This window comes from Chelonoidis abingdonii, chromosome 10, assembly GCF_003597395.2.
Source record: "Chelonoidis abingdonii isolate Lonesome George chromosome 10, CheloAbing_2.0, whole genome shotgun sequence".
NCBI classification, from domain to species: Eukaryota; Metazoa; Chordata; order Testudines; family Testudinidae; genus Chelonoidis; species Chelonoidis abingdonii.
Window position 1 is genome coordinate 38,029,676 of NC_133778.1, and position 17,511 is coordinate 38,047,186.

General features: G+C 39.9%; 1 protein-coding gene across 11 annotated transcripts in view; it reads left to right on the plus strand.

Moving 5' to 3' along the window:
• ATF2 (activating transcription factor 2) overlaps positions 1 to 17,511 on the plus strand; it is a 99,957-nt gene that overhangs the window by 47,503 nt on the left and 34,943 nt on the right. For all 11 annotated transcript variants that reach the window (XM_075070092.1, XM_032784537.2, XM_075070096.1 and 8 more), the window contains 3 exons: positions 733 to 911; positions 1,279 to 1,393; positions 1,811 to 1,897. In XM_075070092.1, the coding sequence (XP_074926193.1) occupies positions 733 to 911; positions 1,279 to 1,393; positions 1,811 to 1,897 (381 nt within the window). The remainder of the gene's footprint in view (positions 1 to 732; positions 912 to 1,278; positions 1,394 to 1,810; positions 1,898 to 17,511) is intronic.

Below are 17,511 nucleotides of genomic sequence, written 5' to 3' on the forward strand. Positions count from 1 at the left end.
AAAAATCTTGTTTCCTGATTGGTCCTCTGGTCAGGTGTTTGGTTCCCTTTGTTAACCCTTTACAGGTAAAAGAAACATTAACCCTTAGCTATCTGTTTATGACAAGGATATTTCTAAGCATCTTGAAAGACAGAAAGAACTGTAAAATCCTGTGAATATTTTTCACAAGATAGGGTCCTAGCTAAACAAGAGAAATTAGTTTTTAAAAGGAGTAACAAATGTACCAAGTTTTTTTGGTTCTTACTGATTCCAATGGTCCTTTTGTTTCAGCTGTTATATAAACCTAAAAGAAATATTCATTTATATTTCTCTTTGCTGTATGTCAGGGGATATTGAAAAGGACTGTTTACCAAGAACTGATGCAACCAGTAGCATAATACTGATTGTCAATTTTTTTCCCCCTGTATCTATTGGACTTACTAATATAAACCCTGACAGCATATTGGAGCAGTATGTCTCATAGCTCAGCAAACTGGTCTTGAATTTGTCCTAAAATTGTGACGAACAGATGCTTTTCTTCATTTTGTTTGTCACAGACTTAATTATTGAGCCTATATTTTTGGTGAATTTACTCGGTGTTTTAAAACAGCAAAATTCATTCCACTCCATGAGTCTGTAAGTTGTGTAAATGTTACAAAGATTGCTGATTTTTTTTCTCTTTAATCTGTGTTCACTGCACAGTCTTTATTGATGGTCTGTAATTTCAATGGTTAATTTTCATTTTTCCCATAGGAAGTGTCACTTCAGCAGACTGCACAGCCTACATCAACAATAGTTCGTCCAGCGTCACTGCAGGTTCCTAATGTATTGCTAACAAGTTCTGACTCAAGTGTTATTATTCAGCAAGCAATACCTTCACCAACTTCTAGCACTGTCATTACCCAGGCACCATCCTCCAACAGGCCAATAGTGTAAGTTATATGTGATAGTAAAATATTTTATTGCAGATTTCTAAAAAGATTTTCTCTAGTTTACAAAGTACTTTTGATTACTTTTTTCTGCAATTTGGCCTGCAGCTCTATATTCTCCAACAGTACAGTGAGTTTACATTATAACTGTGTGACACAGTTATGTCAAACAAAATTACTGTTAAATGTACAGAATGTGGATATTTGATACCTTGTTAAAATGGCAAATAGTTTAAGCTGTATTAAGTTTGGACAGGGTTAAACCAAATTAATAATGTATCAAGCTTTTTAATAAGAAATGTCAGTATCTTTCAATTCTGCTGTGTATTTGTGTCCTTTTAAAATATTTCCTCCTCTTTGTTTTTCTTAGACCAGTACCAGGTCCTTTCCCTCTGCTGTTACATCTTCCTAATGGACAAACTATGCCTGTTGCTATTCCTGCCTCAATCACAAATTCTAATGTTCATGTCCCTGCTGCAGTTCCAGTAAGTTTACACATGACCTATTATACATTCTTAATTTTAAAATAATGCAAACTTGCATAAATGCTTTTTTTTTTTTTTTTTTTTTTTTTTAATTTCTAACACTGACATTTTACAAAAAAAATGTTGGACTTGATTTACTATGGTATGATTCATATTTTTGGCAACTATTGTAATTTGTGCTCTGAATACTTATTAGAATAGTATATCTTTATCATTCCAAATATTACTTAAATGGTTAGAAATATAGCTTTTTACCCCTTCAGAGTAATTAAAGTACTGATATACCTTAAGCCTTAGAACTTAAGTTTTACAGATTTTGGTAGCTGTTTTGGTTCTAGTGGGCAATGCCATCATATAATTTGTATTATGCTGGAATACTCAAAGATTGTTTTTCATTTTTACGACTTTCCTGGTCAGCTTGTTAGACCTGTCACCATGGTGCCTAGTATCCCAGGAATCCCAGGGCCCTCCTCCCCACAGCCAGTGCAGTCAGAGGCAAAATTGGTAAGTTAGAATTCCATTGATCTTCAAGAAGGTTAATCTGAAAAAATGTTATGTCATTAATAATTAGGTTTTATTACAGATGTAGATGTTTGATTTAGTAATTGTTATCGTGCGGTATACATTTTATTTTCTACAGATTTTGATCTTACAGAAGACGAGCTCTGTGCTGGGATCCTCAGTGCTAGAAAATGAGAGCTATCAATGTGTTTTGGTTTTATGGTAATTTTAGGTTCTTGGATGATTGTTAGCACTGGGACTAAAACACGTTTATGAATTTAGCAGCACCAGTTAAATGTACTCTGAAGAAGACCAGTTTTTTAACTGTAAGCTCAATCTCTCTCCTCATAGTGAAGGGTAGGTGTATATGTGGCTTTAGGAGACCGAAGAGACACAAGCTTAATATCACTTCAGCAGTGAACCTTGCCTTCTAGTAGAAGCAAAATTGAAGAACTACAGAGGTAAGCCCATACCAAAACAGTGTGAAGCTTCTTAGCAGAAAAGACTATAGGAATAAAAAACAGGCTTTACGTGACAACACACATCTTAATATTCCCAGCTGCTTATGGTCTTTTCTTCCAGGCATGTAACCTGATAGGGTTTAGTATGATGAACATAAAAAGTTGGTTTGTTAAGATAACCAAAAAGGGTAAAGAAAAGAATCAGTTATAAATGTACATTAGCAGGCTCATAATAATTATAGTTTAAACTTTAATCACTTCCAGTAAAAATGTGTATCTTCTCAATTTGTTAGCTAGTTGCTTCAATGCATCCATAGAAGAACTCCACAAACTGAATCTGGCTTGTAGATTACGTGCATTAAACTTAGAATAGTATTGCATTATCCCTGACACTCGTTTATTTGTATTTACAAAATTAAGAGGTGAATCAGGAGCAGTAAGTAGATAAAAATATTTTTAAATGTGAAGCAGTAGGGGTATTTAGGGGCAATAGCACCTTGCTAGGGCACTTCCATGGCAGCAGCAGGAGCAGGCAGCCCAGTTGCTACAGCTGCAGAAGCCACTTCGAGACTGTATATATAGCTGACAGGAGGGGATGATGGTCTGTCTAGAGAGATGAATCCCTTAAAATCCTTTATTAATGTGGAGAGAAGGCTAGTGAACTTTCTTTTTGGTCTTCACTCCAAACCCTAGTGTACTCAGTAGTGAGGAAAGGTGCAGGGGTACCCCCAGAGATGGGCAAGGACCCTTTCCACATCAGATATCTGTCTGTGTGAGGTGAGGCTGTTGGACATACAGAAACCCTTTTCCCAAAGTGATACAACCACTCTCAGGAGTGCACTGGCCACCAGTGAACTCTGAGTAGAGCTGCCTACTACAGTCAGAGCTATTCTCCTATCTCTGCTCCCTTTGGTGAGTTGGCTTTTGAAGTGCTGCAAGAGATGGGAGGACAGTACTAAGGGCTTTTTCTCCTCAGTCCCCACTCTCATCCTTCAGAGGGATTGAAAAAGGAGTCCTTCATTTTCAGAGTCAGGAAAAAAATAATTGTAACTGCCTTCTGAGAAAATGTATTTATCTTAATTTTGGAAAAAGATTAATATAAAAAATGGGGATCAGATAAGAACAAAAATTCCATTTCCTCACCTGATGTATTCCACAGGATCAAAAGACTCCTATTCACAGAATTTCCTATGTGGAATCTATTAGAACTTCAAGACTAGAGGTCCGAATCATTTTTGTTTAGTTGGGCAAGAAATTAGATTCTTAAGAGTAAGAATAAATCATGCAGTAATATACTTTATGAAGCTTTATATATGAAAAAATACAAGTGGTAAAAGCTTTTGATTTCACATAGGAAAAAGCAATCACTTATAGAGAAGGCACAAAAATAGCATAAAGAAAAACAGATTGCGAGACTTAATATTTAAGTCTCATTAGTTTTCTCATTATAAACTAATATGTAGCTAATATATGCACTTCAGTGTTTGCTTATCTTTAAATGGCATGGTGAAAGCATACTCACCATATTTCTTCTTTTCTTTCTTGTTTCTGTGAATAAGGAATGGGCAGAATATATCAGAATTGTATATATTAGTTGTGCTTTATATAGTGTATATTCACAAAAATGAAGAAAATGTTATTTCTGTTAAAGTGTAAAGAACTAAACAAGAAGCCTAATATTCACAGAAAAATTTCTCCAACAAGAAATAGGATAGGCTAATAGCTAAGAACTATAGAAAGTATTTTGAACAGGCACCATGGGTTACCAATTTTTAAAATTCCCATTTGATTTTCAGAATTTAAATCTTTATTTGCAACACCACATTCTATGTCTTTCTGGTATATTTCTTGCATGTAAAAATATGTTAAACATGAAACTGCTGCAATGTAACGTGCAATACATTCTAAGTTCTACAAATGTCAGAGTAATTAAATTTACTTTTATCAATTGTGATGGTCTGTGTTAAACCAACAGAGGGCTTAGAATAGTTAATTTTATTTGATTAATATTTCCTCAATAAACAAAGTTGATGAAAATACCTTTTTAGAAAATGCTATGCTCCGATTGTCAATAAAACTTAATAAGCAGTATTAGCTAGATACTATTAATATCAGTTAAACACAATTTCTAGGCTTATTACATATTTCTCATACTATATCACTATGGTTACTAGCTAGAATTTTTGAATTCATTTGGAACTTTCTTATTGATATTGTAAGAGACAGCTTAGTCATGTGTAGACATATTTCATTGCTGTGGATTTTTCTCATATTACACTAGGGGAATGTAACATAAATACATACTTTATGTAATTGCTCAGACAACTGGTTGCCCAACTTGCTAAAACAACTGGCTACCTAACGTCAAAACAGTCTGCTGAATACATGACATTCAGTGTGACAATAACTAGGCTGCTGAACTAGGGATGATGTCTTGACGGTGGTAAATGTCTTGGAGGGCTGTTATCTATTGTTTGCCTTTAGCTGTCATTGGTTAAACTTTTGTCTTCTATAATGCAAAAACTGAAATTTCTAATCTCTAATAGAGTATCTTCCATCTTTTACTGTAAGTTATATAGAAAAATATATGATTGTAAGGTACTCTCAGTTGAGGCATTCTGACTATTCCAGAAATTCAAGATGAAGAGATTGATGTGGTGGTTGAGGCCCTAACCTCTTCTTTGACAGGACACATGACTACTTGCCCAGAAGGAGACATTCATGTTCATAGTTTCCTGCAGGAATGACCTAACTTTTTGCCCCTGAACAAAGCTAGCACTATCATTCTGACCAGAGAAACATCTTCTGCCATCATCAGTAGTCCAGGGAGCATAATGAACATTGTAACATTTAAGACACAACAGCAAACTACCCTGATGTGAAGGAAGGATTAGTGAGCGGGCAATACGGTTGCATCAGAATTCTTTAATGATCCAAAAACTAAAAGGAATCCTACAAAATGTGGAAACGTGGACAGATTGCTAAGGATGAGTACAAATGAATAGCATAAGCATGTAGGGACAAAATGAGTGGCACCTAGCAAGAGACATAAAAGGCAATAAAAAGAGGTTTTATAAATACATTAAGAGCAAGAGAATGATGAAGGAAAGTGTAAATCCACCATTTTGCGAGGGACAGATGGTAACATCAAGAAATTCTGAAACATTTAGTGCCCATTTTGCTTCAGTTTTACCTAAAAAGATTAATTGTGACCAGATACTCAACACAATTAATATTTACAAGAAGTGGGAAGGATCACAAGCCAGAATAGGGAAAGTACAGGTTAAAAAATATTTACGTCAGCTGTATGTTTTCAAGTCTGCAGGGCCTGATAAAATTCACCCTAGGGTACTTAAGAAACTAAGGTTATGTCTATACTTACCAGGGATCAACGCTGCTGTGATCAATGCAGCGGAGTTTGATTTAGCGGGTCTAGTGAAGACCCGCTAAATCGACTGCATAGCACTCTCCGGTTAACTCCAGTACTCCACCAGAATGAGATGATTAATGTAAGTCGACAGGAGTGCATCGCCCATCGATGCAGTGCAGTGTACGCATTGCAGTAAGTCGACCTAAGCTATGTGAACCCCAGCTACATTATTCACATAGTTGGAGTAGCATAACTTAGATAGACTTGCTGCGGTAGTGAAGACAAGGCCTAACTGAAGCAATCTCAGAACCATTAGCAGTCATCTTTGAGAACTCATGGAAGATGGGTGAGGTCCCAGAGGACTAGAGAAGGGCAAGCATAGTACATACCTTTAAAAAAGGGAACAAAGAGAGTCTGGGAAATTGTAGACCAGTCAACCCAACTTTGATACCTGGAAAAATACTGGAACAACTTATTAATCAGTTTGTAAAGCCCTTAGCGGATAATAGGATGATAAGAAATGGATTTGCCAAGAATAAATCATCCTAGACCAATATAATTTCCTCCTTTGATGGGGTTACTGGCCTACTGGCCATCCCTTCCTCTCTCCATTCCAACCCCTTCCTTGAAGTCCCTACCCCAACTCTGCTCCCTCTCTGCTCCCAGAGGGTGCATGAGGGGTGTGGCAGGAGCTCAGGGCAGGGAGTTGAGGTGCAGGCAGGAGGCTCATGGTGCAGAAGGGGTGTGGGGTGCAGTAGGGGGCTCAAGGCAGGGGGTTGGGGTGTGGGGTGCAGCAAGGGGGCTCAGGGCAGGGAGTTGGGGTATAGGAGGGGTGTGGAATGCGGCAGGGGCTCAGGGCAGGCGGGTTGGGGTGCAGATGGGGTTGGGGTGCAGAAGGAGTGTGGGATGTAGCAGGGGGCTCAGGGCAGGGAGTTGGGGTGTGGGATGTGGCAGGGGGCTCAGTACAGGGGGTTGGGTGCAGGCAGGAGGCTCAGGGCAGGGGATTGGGGTGCAGAAGGGGTGTGGGATGCAGCGGGGGGCTCAGGGCAGGGGATTGGTTTGCAGGCAGGGGGCTCAGGGCAGGGAGTTGGGGGGCTGGGTGCAGGAGGGCTTCGGGCTCTGGGGTGGCAGCGGCGCACACCAGGGGCAGGGCAGGCTGCCGGCCCCGCTCCTGCTTTGCTCCGGGAAGTAGCTGGAACTATGTCTCTGTAGCCCCTGGGGAGGGGAGACACAGGGCTCTGCAAGCTGCTTGCCACGCCTCCAGGTACCTCCTCCAAAGCACCCATTGGCCTCAGTTCCCCGTTCCCGGACAATGGGAGCTGCGGGGAGGGGGGGGGGCGGTGCCTAGAAGACAGGGCAACACAAGGACAAAGCCCTCTGCTTCTTCCCCCGGCCGCAGGGACATGATGCCAGCCACTTCCCAGAGTGGTGCGAGGCTCAAGGGGGGCAATCATGCGACTGTAGTTTGTCCACCCCAGGCCTGGAGGTAGGCTGCAGGGCAGGCGCGGGCTGCAGGAAATACAGCCCACAGGCCGTGTATTTGAGACCCCTGCTATAAGGTGAACACACAACCAGTTGAAAGACCATACTCAGAGTAGTTTATGGTTCATTGTCAAGCTGGGAAGATGTATCTAGTGGTGTCTTTTGTATTCATTTAGGTGGAATAAATGAGCCCAAAGAGTCAATGACGTTAATATGACAGTATTCAACATTAGAGTGTTAAAGGAGGTTTGGGGTCTGGTATAGAGATACCACAGCCTACTTAGTGCCATGGCAAACACACCTTTAAAAAAATCTTTTTCACCTTTTATTAAAGAGAGAGAGAGAGAAGGAAGGAGAAACTGGTAAAGCATTTGAAATGTGAAGTATTGGGGAAGACTTTTATTTTAACATTCCTTGTTCTTTTCCCTTTAGCTGAAGAGAGAGTTTTTAGAAGGAAAACCCACTTAGTCTATTAGATGGTAGTAAAGATGGTAATAACTGTCCTTTTGGGGAAAAGAGAAGTTATTGAGAAGGGCTAGAGTTCTCATTGCTGTGAAAGTCCAATCCCATTTCTTAAAAGACAAAAAAAACAAAACCCAAACCCACACATACAGAAGAGGAAAGAAAAGAACAGCATTTGGAAAATGCAGCTTCTATCTCTAGTGTTGACTTTCACTTGCAGCCTCACTGCTGGAAAAACAAAGGAACAGCAAACTGTTTTATTAGTCGTGCTAAGGCCTAGCAAACTTGTAGCAGCATTGAGCTGTTTAGTGTATTGCTTTTATCTGCCTCTTCTGGGTTACAGGCTTACAGCGGTGTTGTAAATATATAGTCTTGGCTAGCTAATCCAGATTCTCTTTAAACAGAAGGCAAAAGACGAGAGGTAGGAAAGGGAGTAGTGGGTGGTGTGATAAAGTCTCAAATCCCAGATGGTATTTGGGATTCAGCTGGAGTTGGTAGAGGTGGCAATGTCATCTAAGTCCCTCTCTTGCCCAGGTCTGGTCAGGACATCTTGGAATCAGGTTGGCAAAGGTCCAGTGATGGTACAGTACATCTTGCAGTCCCAGGAGATAGTAAGAGTGGCATTCATGATGGTGAAGCTCGCTCCTTCCCCTTCGCTGTTCTTTCAGTCAGTTATTGTCACATTAGCCAGCTTTTTCCCTCCACAAGTCTCTCTCTGAGGACTCCGAAAGGGAGTGATGGGCAGAATAGTCAATCTTCTTATTTTGTCCACCAGTTATTCCTAATTTCTAACACACATTTTTGACTAGATGACCTCTTGAGGTCCCTTCCAGCCCTACATTTCTATGGTTAACAGAAATTACATCCATTTGTTACAAGCTCCCTTGACTTTCCTAATATTCTTCATGGGGAAGGACAACATGGCTAAGTTGGAGTCAACTTTCAATGTGTGTTAGGCACCTAACTCTCTCAGGTGCTTCTGAAAATCCCACCCTTACTCTGTTTTCCCATTTTTCCCGGAGGGGCAGGAGGGGAATAGAACTTTAGATGGGTGTTGGATGCATAATTTATTACCATTTGACTCTAGCTTAGCATACTTTTTTAGAGTGAGCCAGAGCATAGAACCACTGCATATTTTGATAAATAACTATTTATTTCCTTATGGCTTGTATGTAGCAAAGCCGCACGCTCAAAATCATATATAGCACCATTTGTTGTGGTAATCATAAGAGTGAGCTATACTGAAATAAATGGAAATTTTGTTTTAAACTTCAGTTGTTAAAAATGTGTCAGCAAAGATGTTCTTTGATAATAGATATGTCATGGTTAAAATTTCATCTTGGCTTTCCTAGAAGACAAAAATCCCACAATTGTTGGAGATAGGGTACCTAATCTGTCTCACATGCCAAATATAGCCTTCACTCATGCATTCATCTAAAGAATGTCTTTCTGCCCATTTTTTACCTTGTAAGTATGAGCGGCTCCTGAAGCCTCAGTTCAATTTCTAAATCTGCTCTCTAATGACATTTCAAAGTCTTACCAGCCTGAAGTTGCCCAATTTAATATTCAGGTTTGCCTGTCATTTGGTTGGTTGAGCTGTATTCCACTTCCACATGTTTGAGTCTCCCTTCAGTGCCTGGATTGCACATCTGTAAATATTTTCTTAGTTACAGCCTTCTTTTGATTTGACTTGAAAGAATGTGTTTCTGGTCTTTGAAGATGTATAATTGAGATGTCTGGTGCTAACATTCTGGAAAAAAGTTTAACCTTACAGAATAGTTTTCTTTTGATGGTTTTTCCCCTATGCAATCAAATTTCATACCAGTATAAATTTGACAAAACAAATGTGCAAGCACAACTGCGTATTAACTTTGTAAATACATAATTTAAATGGATTTTTATTTTGTTCTTCATTTGGGATGGCTGTTGTTTTGATGAAATCCCCAACCTGGGAATGTCAGACTCCTGGGTGGCACAGTCTTGGCCTCTCATGTGAGGGGAGCTATAAGGCTATTACTGCCAGAGCCATGTTCATTCTCCTTTGCTGCTGTTTTCTGTCCTCTAGTCTGCTCTATCACTTGTCTGTCACCTTACAGGCTGCAAGCAGCCTGTAGGGAGACCGTACACTGTGAACACAATTGCCTTGGGTGGTGAGAAAGAGAGAAAGCACAGGAGCAAGAAAATAAGATAAAGCATGAAAATAAACCAGAAAATAAATAAATAGAGAGAGAAGAAAAAAGAACAGGGATAAAAAATTCCCAGAGAGACAGAAGATAGGAAAATAGTTAGCTTTGATCATTTTGTTGCGATGCACTCTCCAGTAAGACTGTGTGAAAAATATACTGTATAAGGAACAATTGCATGTATGCTTAAATGCTGAAGCGTAATGACATGAAGTTAGACAGTAATATGTATTGCATTTAAGCCCCTGCATACACTATTAAATTTAGGTAGGTGAAACAGGCATTCTAATGTACTTCTTTTGAGTTGGATGTTCATGTACACAGTGTTAGCTTGCATTACTCTATGCTAGTGTTGTCAGGCATGAAGTGCCAGTCGCTGTCATGGTATGAGCCCCCACTCTAAACTTTAGCGTCCAAAAGATGGGGTACCAGCATGAACCCCCCTAAGCTTAATTACCAGCTTAGATCTTGTAGTGCTGCCACCAACCAGGACTTGCAGTGCCTGGTATACTCTAGTCCCCCCAAAACCTTCCCAGGGGACCCCAAGACCCAGACCCCCTGGATCTTAACACAAGGAAAGTAAACCCTTTCCCTCACCGTTGCCTCTCCCAGGCTTCCCCTCCCTGGGTTACACTGGAAGATCACTGTGATTCAAACTCCTTGAATCTTAAAACAGAGAGAAATCAGGCTTTTCCTCCCCCCTTCTCTCCTTCCTTCCACCAATTCCCTGGTGAGTGCAGACTCCCTCCCCTTGGGTCGTACACAAGATAGCCAAAAATCAATTAGGTTCTTAAAAAGAAAAGCTTTTAATAAAAGAAAGAAAGAAGTAAAAGTTGTCTCTGTAAAATCAAGTTGACAAATATTACAGGGTCTTTCAGCTTATAAACACTAGAGAAAATCCTCCCCCCACCACAAATACAAGTTTTAGCAACAGAGATACAATCCTTCTGGCAAATACACGTTTGCAAATAAAGAAAACAAACAAAAAAGACTAAACCGCCTTTCTAACTGGTACTTACTAATTTGAACAGAAGAGATTTTTTCAGAAAGATTGGAGGAATCTGCTTACATCTCTAGCCCCTCTCAGACCCCAGAGAGAACAAAAACCCCACGGAACAGCCTAAAACAAAGGCTTCCCTCCACCGAGATTTGCAAGTATCTTGTCTCCTGATTGGTCCTCTTGTCAGGTGTTCCAGGTTCACTGTTAACCCTTTACAGGTAAAAGAGACATTAACCCTTTGCTATCTGTTTGACAGTTGCTCTTATTCCTTTGAAAATATTTTTTATTGTTCGCTTTTAATAGGAATGATGATTCATAGATTCCAAGGCCAGAAGGGACCTCTGTGATAATCTAGTCTGATCTCCTGTGTAACACAGCCTATAGAACTTCCCTAATGTAATTTCCTGAAGTGTATCTTTTAGAAAAACATCTCATCTTGATTTAAAAATTGTCGATGATATCGAATCCACCGTGACCCTTGGTAAATTATTCCAATAGTTCAACTTCCAATGGTCCAGCCACTGGTTCATGTTATACCTTTCTCTGCTATATTGAAGAATCCATTATTAAATATTTGTTCCCATGTAGATCCTTACACACTGTAATCAAGTCACCCCTTCACATTCCATCTGTTAAGCTAAATAGATTGAACTCCTTAATTCTGTCACTAGAAGGCACGTTCGCTCATCCTTTAATTTTCCTTGTGGCTCTTGTCTGAACCCTCTCGAACTTATCTGCATCCTTTTGAATTGTGGGTACCAGAGCTGGACACAGTAGTTCATCAGCGGTTGCACAAGTGCCAAATATAGAGGTAAAATAACCTCTCTATCCTGCTTGAGATTCCTGTTTATGCATCCCAGCATCATAGTCACTCTTTGTCACAGCATCACATTGGGAGCTCATGTGCAGCTGATTCTAAGAGTCTTATAGGAAGATCAGCTTTACAGTTCATGTATGAAGTGTGCTATATGCACAAATTGTGGGATTTGACACACACAGGCTCAGTGTCCATTGTTATAAAGAACTCTCTTAAGATCACACACAAAAGTAAAACCACACGTGCAGGTTGATTTTGGGGGAGGGGGGTGTTTTTGAGGTGCCCAGAACACATGCAGGTACAGTGGGCAATGTGAAAAATTTGTTATACTGTATTGTAAGGGAGGGCTATGTTGTTTCAGAATTGGGTCTCTGATCTGTTTGAGAGGAAAATCTGAAATTCCAGATATCAGTGTATATAAAAAGAAAAGGATGATTTACCTCAAGCTGTGTAGCATGTTTGTCATTAACATGCAGTTTGAGGATGCAGACAAAAAACGTTGGGGAAAACATTCTGAGTGAATCATGAAGTTTCCTAAGAAAATAAATTTAAAAACCTTTATTTAAACAAAGTTCTACTCTGGAGAACCCTTAATACAAAGCCTTTTGTGACAAACTGAGAAATATCTTGAACACAGTGGGTAGCCAGTAGGCTTTCTGCTGGGGGTTCCTACTGAGAGTTGACAGAGGGCAGCTTGGCAAATGTTCAGAAACCTATATTAGCTTGGTTGAGCCCGGCATGGGACCTTGTGTTCAGCAGAATTCTTCTGACCTGCCTCTCTGCGTGCCGAGCTAATCAGCAAACACCTAATGAGCCTACTCTAAAGAAACAGACCCTCTCCCAACCTAGTTCATTTTCATACGTTCTCTGGGGGTGGAGAGACAAGACTTCATGAGGACTGATGATGCTGCAAAGACCACAATAATGATAATTAACTTGCTGAATTTAGAAGATTATGCTGTTAATTAGTTGCAAAATAAAGATAAGTAATAGAGCAGCAGATGGTAGGATAACACCCAGGAGAAGAAGGGTTATTACTCTGATGAGCTTTTGTGGCAGATATGAAATATGGATCTGACTTTTTCATAAATTGTTTCTAGAGAATATTATCTAGTTTCTGTGAGCTATTGATGGAGTGATCTATTCCTACCAAATTTTGACAGATGTGAGAAGGATTTGTTTTCAAGGGTACACATGCACATTAAAATTTCACTAGTAAAGATTTAAATGTTAAAATATTTTAAAATCAGATTTTTATTCTGTGATAATTTAACCTCACTCGAATAAGCATCTAGATTATGATTAGCCATTATTATTTCTTCACATATAATACTATAACTATATAAAGAATAAATCTTTAATATATGTGGTAATGTATCAGATTTTTAAAACTAAAATTCATAATATTTTGGGTGACTACTCCACTGTTCTGTTGAAATACAGCGTCGACCCATATGTCACATGCAAGTATTGGAATACTTACCTGGTATTTGGGTTTCTTATATACACCTCTCAATCTCTGCTGTGCCTAAAACAGAGAATTGTTTTGTATTCCTATTTCTGTGGTAAATATCTATTTTGTTTCAACTATATAACAAATTTTCAAATGGGATTTATTTACTTTGAAATGCAAAAAATGTATTTTTAACTGTGTAACCTTTAGCATTATTTACAAAAGTCAAGTTTCCAAAACAATATTAGTGTGGCCATTTGCAAGTCATGTGTGTCTGATGGTATACATTTCACAACATAGACAGTAATATTATGTTACACATTTAATTGGAAAAATTTCAATAGACAAAAATGCATGTGCACTTTGTCAGAGTTAACATTGCTATTGGAACCTTACATTTGAATTTCCTTTGATTTTAACTTGGCAAATTTAGTATGAGAGATTTTTGTGTTCAGTTCAATAGAATCATGGTAGTTAGGGGTTTAAAAAAAAGTGGAGCTGGATGCATACTGCAAAAAGTTTTCCTGCAAATATTTTAAAAAGACTTTACTTTGCCTATCTTCTCACCCCTATGCATTTCCTTTGTTACTGTTCTAGCAAATGGCTGTGCTAGCAGATTCATTGAACCTACTGACTTTAACCAGTATTACAGCATATTTGCACAGAATTAATTTTTATTTTGTAATGGTTAGCATTTGCATCAGAAATCTGATTTAAAAACTGGAATAGCGACATAACATCTAATTTGTATCTAATGAATACAGTTCCAATTGTAATTTAGTATTTGCAATGAACTGCTTATCAACAAGCTGTAGTTAAAGAAATATTTGAAGTTATTCAGCTCATAATTGAAAATAATACATTTGAGAAAAATCAGTCTTTGCAGAAAATTTGTGAAGAGAAAATGAGCTGAAATTTGCCATATAACTATTAAATATTTGCCCAGCTCTAGAAACAGAAAAGACTTGTTAGATCAGGGGTCGGCAACCTCTGGCTCGCAGCTCACCAGGGTAAGTACCCTGGCGGGCCGGGTCAGTTTGTTTATCTGCCATGTCTGCAGGTTTGGCTGACTGCAGCTCCCACTGGCCGCAGTTCACCATCCCAGGCCAATGGGGGCAGTGGGAAGCGGCACAGGCGAGAGATGTGCTGGTCATGGCTTCCTGCCGCCCCCGTTGGCCTGGGATGGCGAACCGCAGCCAGTGGGAGCCGCGATCAGCCGAACCTGCTGACGTGGCAGGTAAAGAAACTGGCTCAGCCCACCAGGGTGCTTACCCTGGCGAGCCACGTGCCAGAGACTGCCGACCCTTGTGTCAGATTGCCCAGTCCATTGCCTTGACAGTTTACCATTAAACTACTAGTACTCCAGCTGTACTTTCAGAATGAGGGGGGAATGGTTCTAACTGGACATTACATTTTAGTAAGGAGAATTGAGTGAACAAAGGATGAACTTTTGCTCTTGCTGTTGTTTGACAGGAGACAGTTGCTGGCAGGGCTTGGAGGTTTTTGGGTTTTTTTTTTTGCAAAGCTGTGTTTACAGTAGTAGGAAAATTAATTTATTTTAATGAGCATTTAGAATTTGCAAAATATAGAATTAAGTAAAAATTGCCGACACAGGATGGCAGTTTTCCTCTGTGTTTGGTATTAGAAGTGACTTTTTAGTTTCGTAGGAGGTTGGGGCAAGTTACTCCCTTTCTTCCTCAGGCTCATTGTTCCAGCAACCTCCTGTGTCCCTGCCAGAGCTGGGAAAATGTGCAGTGTGAAAAAAATGTGCAGAGCTCATTGGCACTGCTTTTTAAATATTATGTACAAAAAACTAAAATAATCAAAAATTAGGAAATGCTATGATAAAAGTTCCCATGCAGCCTTAATTTGATCCTTTATATGTATGCATTATGAGCTTGGCTAGCCTTACATAAGGTCCTAACAGCTGGGGCAAACACGAACTCACTGAAGTCTTCGTCTAGTACCATAAACACAAGGGAGTATCCTTCCTGCTCTCTGTAACCATAACACACAGAGCTAGTCAAAAGTCAGAATTTCTGTTTTGTGGAAAATTCCAAAATTCTGGAGGGAAAATTCAAATCTGAAATGTCCTGCAAAAGGGATAATTTCCCAAAAACGTATTCCAGAATAATCTAAATGTTTCATTTTGGAAATTTTGAACCCAGGTTGCACAGCTCCCAGCTCCACGACAGGGAAGCTGGAAGTCCTGAATCAGGAGCTGAACTTAACCTCCATGAATTTATCCAGTTCTCTTTTAAACCCTGTTATAGTCACAGCCTTCACAACCTCCTCAGGCAAGGAGTTCCACAAGTTGACCGTGCTCTGTGTGAAGAAGAACTTTCTTTTCACCTGGATCACCTGGATCGATCGGTCTTCAGCTGTCATTAAGACTGCGCTGATCACAACACATCCGCCATTCTTCTCACATTCTTGCCTTTCTTCTCCACATTTGTCCAAAACGTTTTACAATGTCATCTTCCCATCTTCTTGGAGGCTGACCAGGTGGTCTTTTCTGTTCTCGCGGGTACCACTCAGTAATGATTGCAGTCCATCTGTTGTCCATGAACCGTGCTATGTGGCCTGCCCATTGTATCTTCTTATATCTGCTTTCCACACTAATGTCTTTCACACTGCTGCGTTCTCTAGTAATTTCATTTGAGATACGATCCACAAGTAAAATTCCCAACATAGCTCGTTCCATTGCCCTTTCAGCTACCAACAGCTGCGATTCTTTTCTCTTTGTCAGTGCCCACGTTTCACTGCCATACAGCATGGCTGGCAGCACTGTTGAATTGAAGATATTTGTACGTGTCATCTTGTCAATTTTTCCTTTGAGGATGTCCTTGATGGAATTAAATGCACACCATCCTGCACGAATCCTTCGCGAGAGTTCTCCGTTCATGTCTTTGTGCATATTAACTCTTTGGCCCAAATATATGTACTGTTCCACTTCTTCAATTTCTTCTCCTGTTACCGTTATTCAGGCTTTTAGTAAGTCGTCTGATTGCATGTATTTCGTTTTGCAACGGTGCATTTTCAGACAGACCTGACTGCTATTCTTGTCAAGTCTTCATGGCATGCTTTGCAGTTGGTTGGTGCTTTTGGCAATTAGTACGATGTCGTTCGCAAATCTGAGATGAGATAATCGTTCTCCATTTATATTAACACCACTTCTCCAGTTGATCTTTTTCATAACCATTTCAAGGCAGGCAATAAATAGTTTCGGTGAAATTGTACCTCCTTGCTTAATGCCTTTCTCGATTGGGATGCGGAGGGGAGTTTCGAGGAGTGTAATGTCTGTTGTACATCCAGTGTTCACTTCTTTCAACAAACTGATGTACTGTGTGTTAATGTCCTGCTCTGCAAGCGCCTTTATTATTGTGTTGTACTCAATGCTATCGAAAGCCTTTTCATAGTTGACTAAAGCAATGCACAGTGGGAGTTTGTATTCCCTCGCTCTTTCTAGGAGCTGGGTAAGGGTAAATATGTGGTCGATCATGCTGAAATTTCTTCGAAACCCCACCTGCTCTCTCGGCTGTTGTTCATCCAGACTCTGCGAGAGTCGGTTCGTTATCACTTTTGTAAAGAGTTTATAGATATGAGAGAACAGTCATATAAGGCGATAGTTCTTAAGATTTTCTCGTTCCCTCTTCTTGTACAGCAAGATAGTATTTGACTCTTTCCAGCTTGATGGTATTTTTCCTACTTCATGAGATCGACTGAATCTTAAAGCGAGGGTCTTCCAAAGTTTTTCACCTCCTGTGGAAATCATTTCTGACGTTATTCCATCTTTGCCTGGAGCTTTTCCCTTCTTCATCTGGTGTAGTGCACTTTGGACTTCGCTGATGATTACTGGGGGGACGCATTCTTCTGACTCTTGGAGCGCTGGGAGAGGGGTGTTGATTCTTAATTTCAACAGTTCTGTATAGAAGTCCTTGCAGACCTCCTTCATTCCTGCTCTGTGAATTACTGTCTCTCCGTCCTTGTTCTTCAATGTTGTTACGCTCAATCTGTACTGCACCAATTCCCGCTTGCATGTCGTGAAGCTCTTGCGTGAGTCAGTTGTTTTAAGGAGCTTTTCTTTCCGAAAGTTCTCAAAGTCATCCTTCAGTTTTTCCCATATAAGCTTGCACAGAATGGAGTACTTGATGTTGTTATCCGAGCTCCTTTTCGTATTTCTCCGCTTCTCTAACAAGCTTTTCGTTTTGTTCGAGATTCTTCCCTTTGTCGTCTTCATCTTTTCAATTTCAGCTGCTTTTATGCAACTGTGGTAATAGCCTCCTGTCCCAGATCTGGACTTTAGCGTCCAAAATCTGGGGGCTTACCTGAAACTCCCCCAAGCTCACTACCAGCTTGGATATTCTCACTGCCACCAGGTCAGGAATT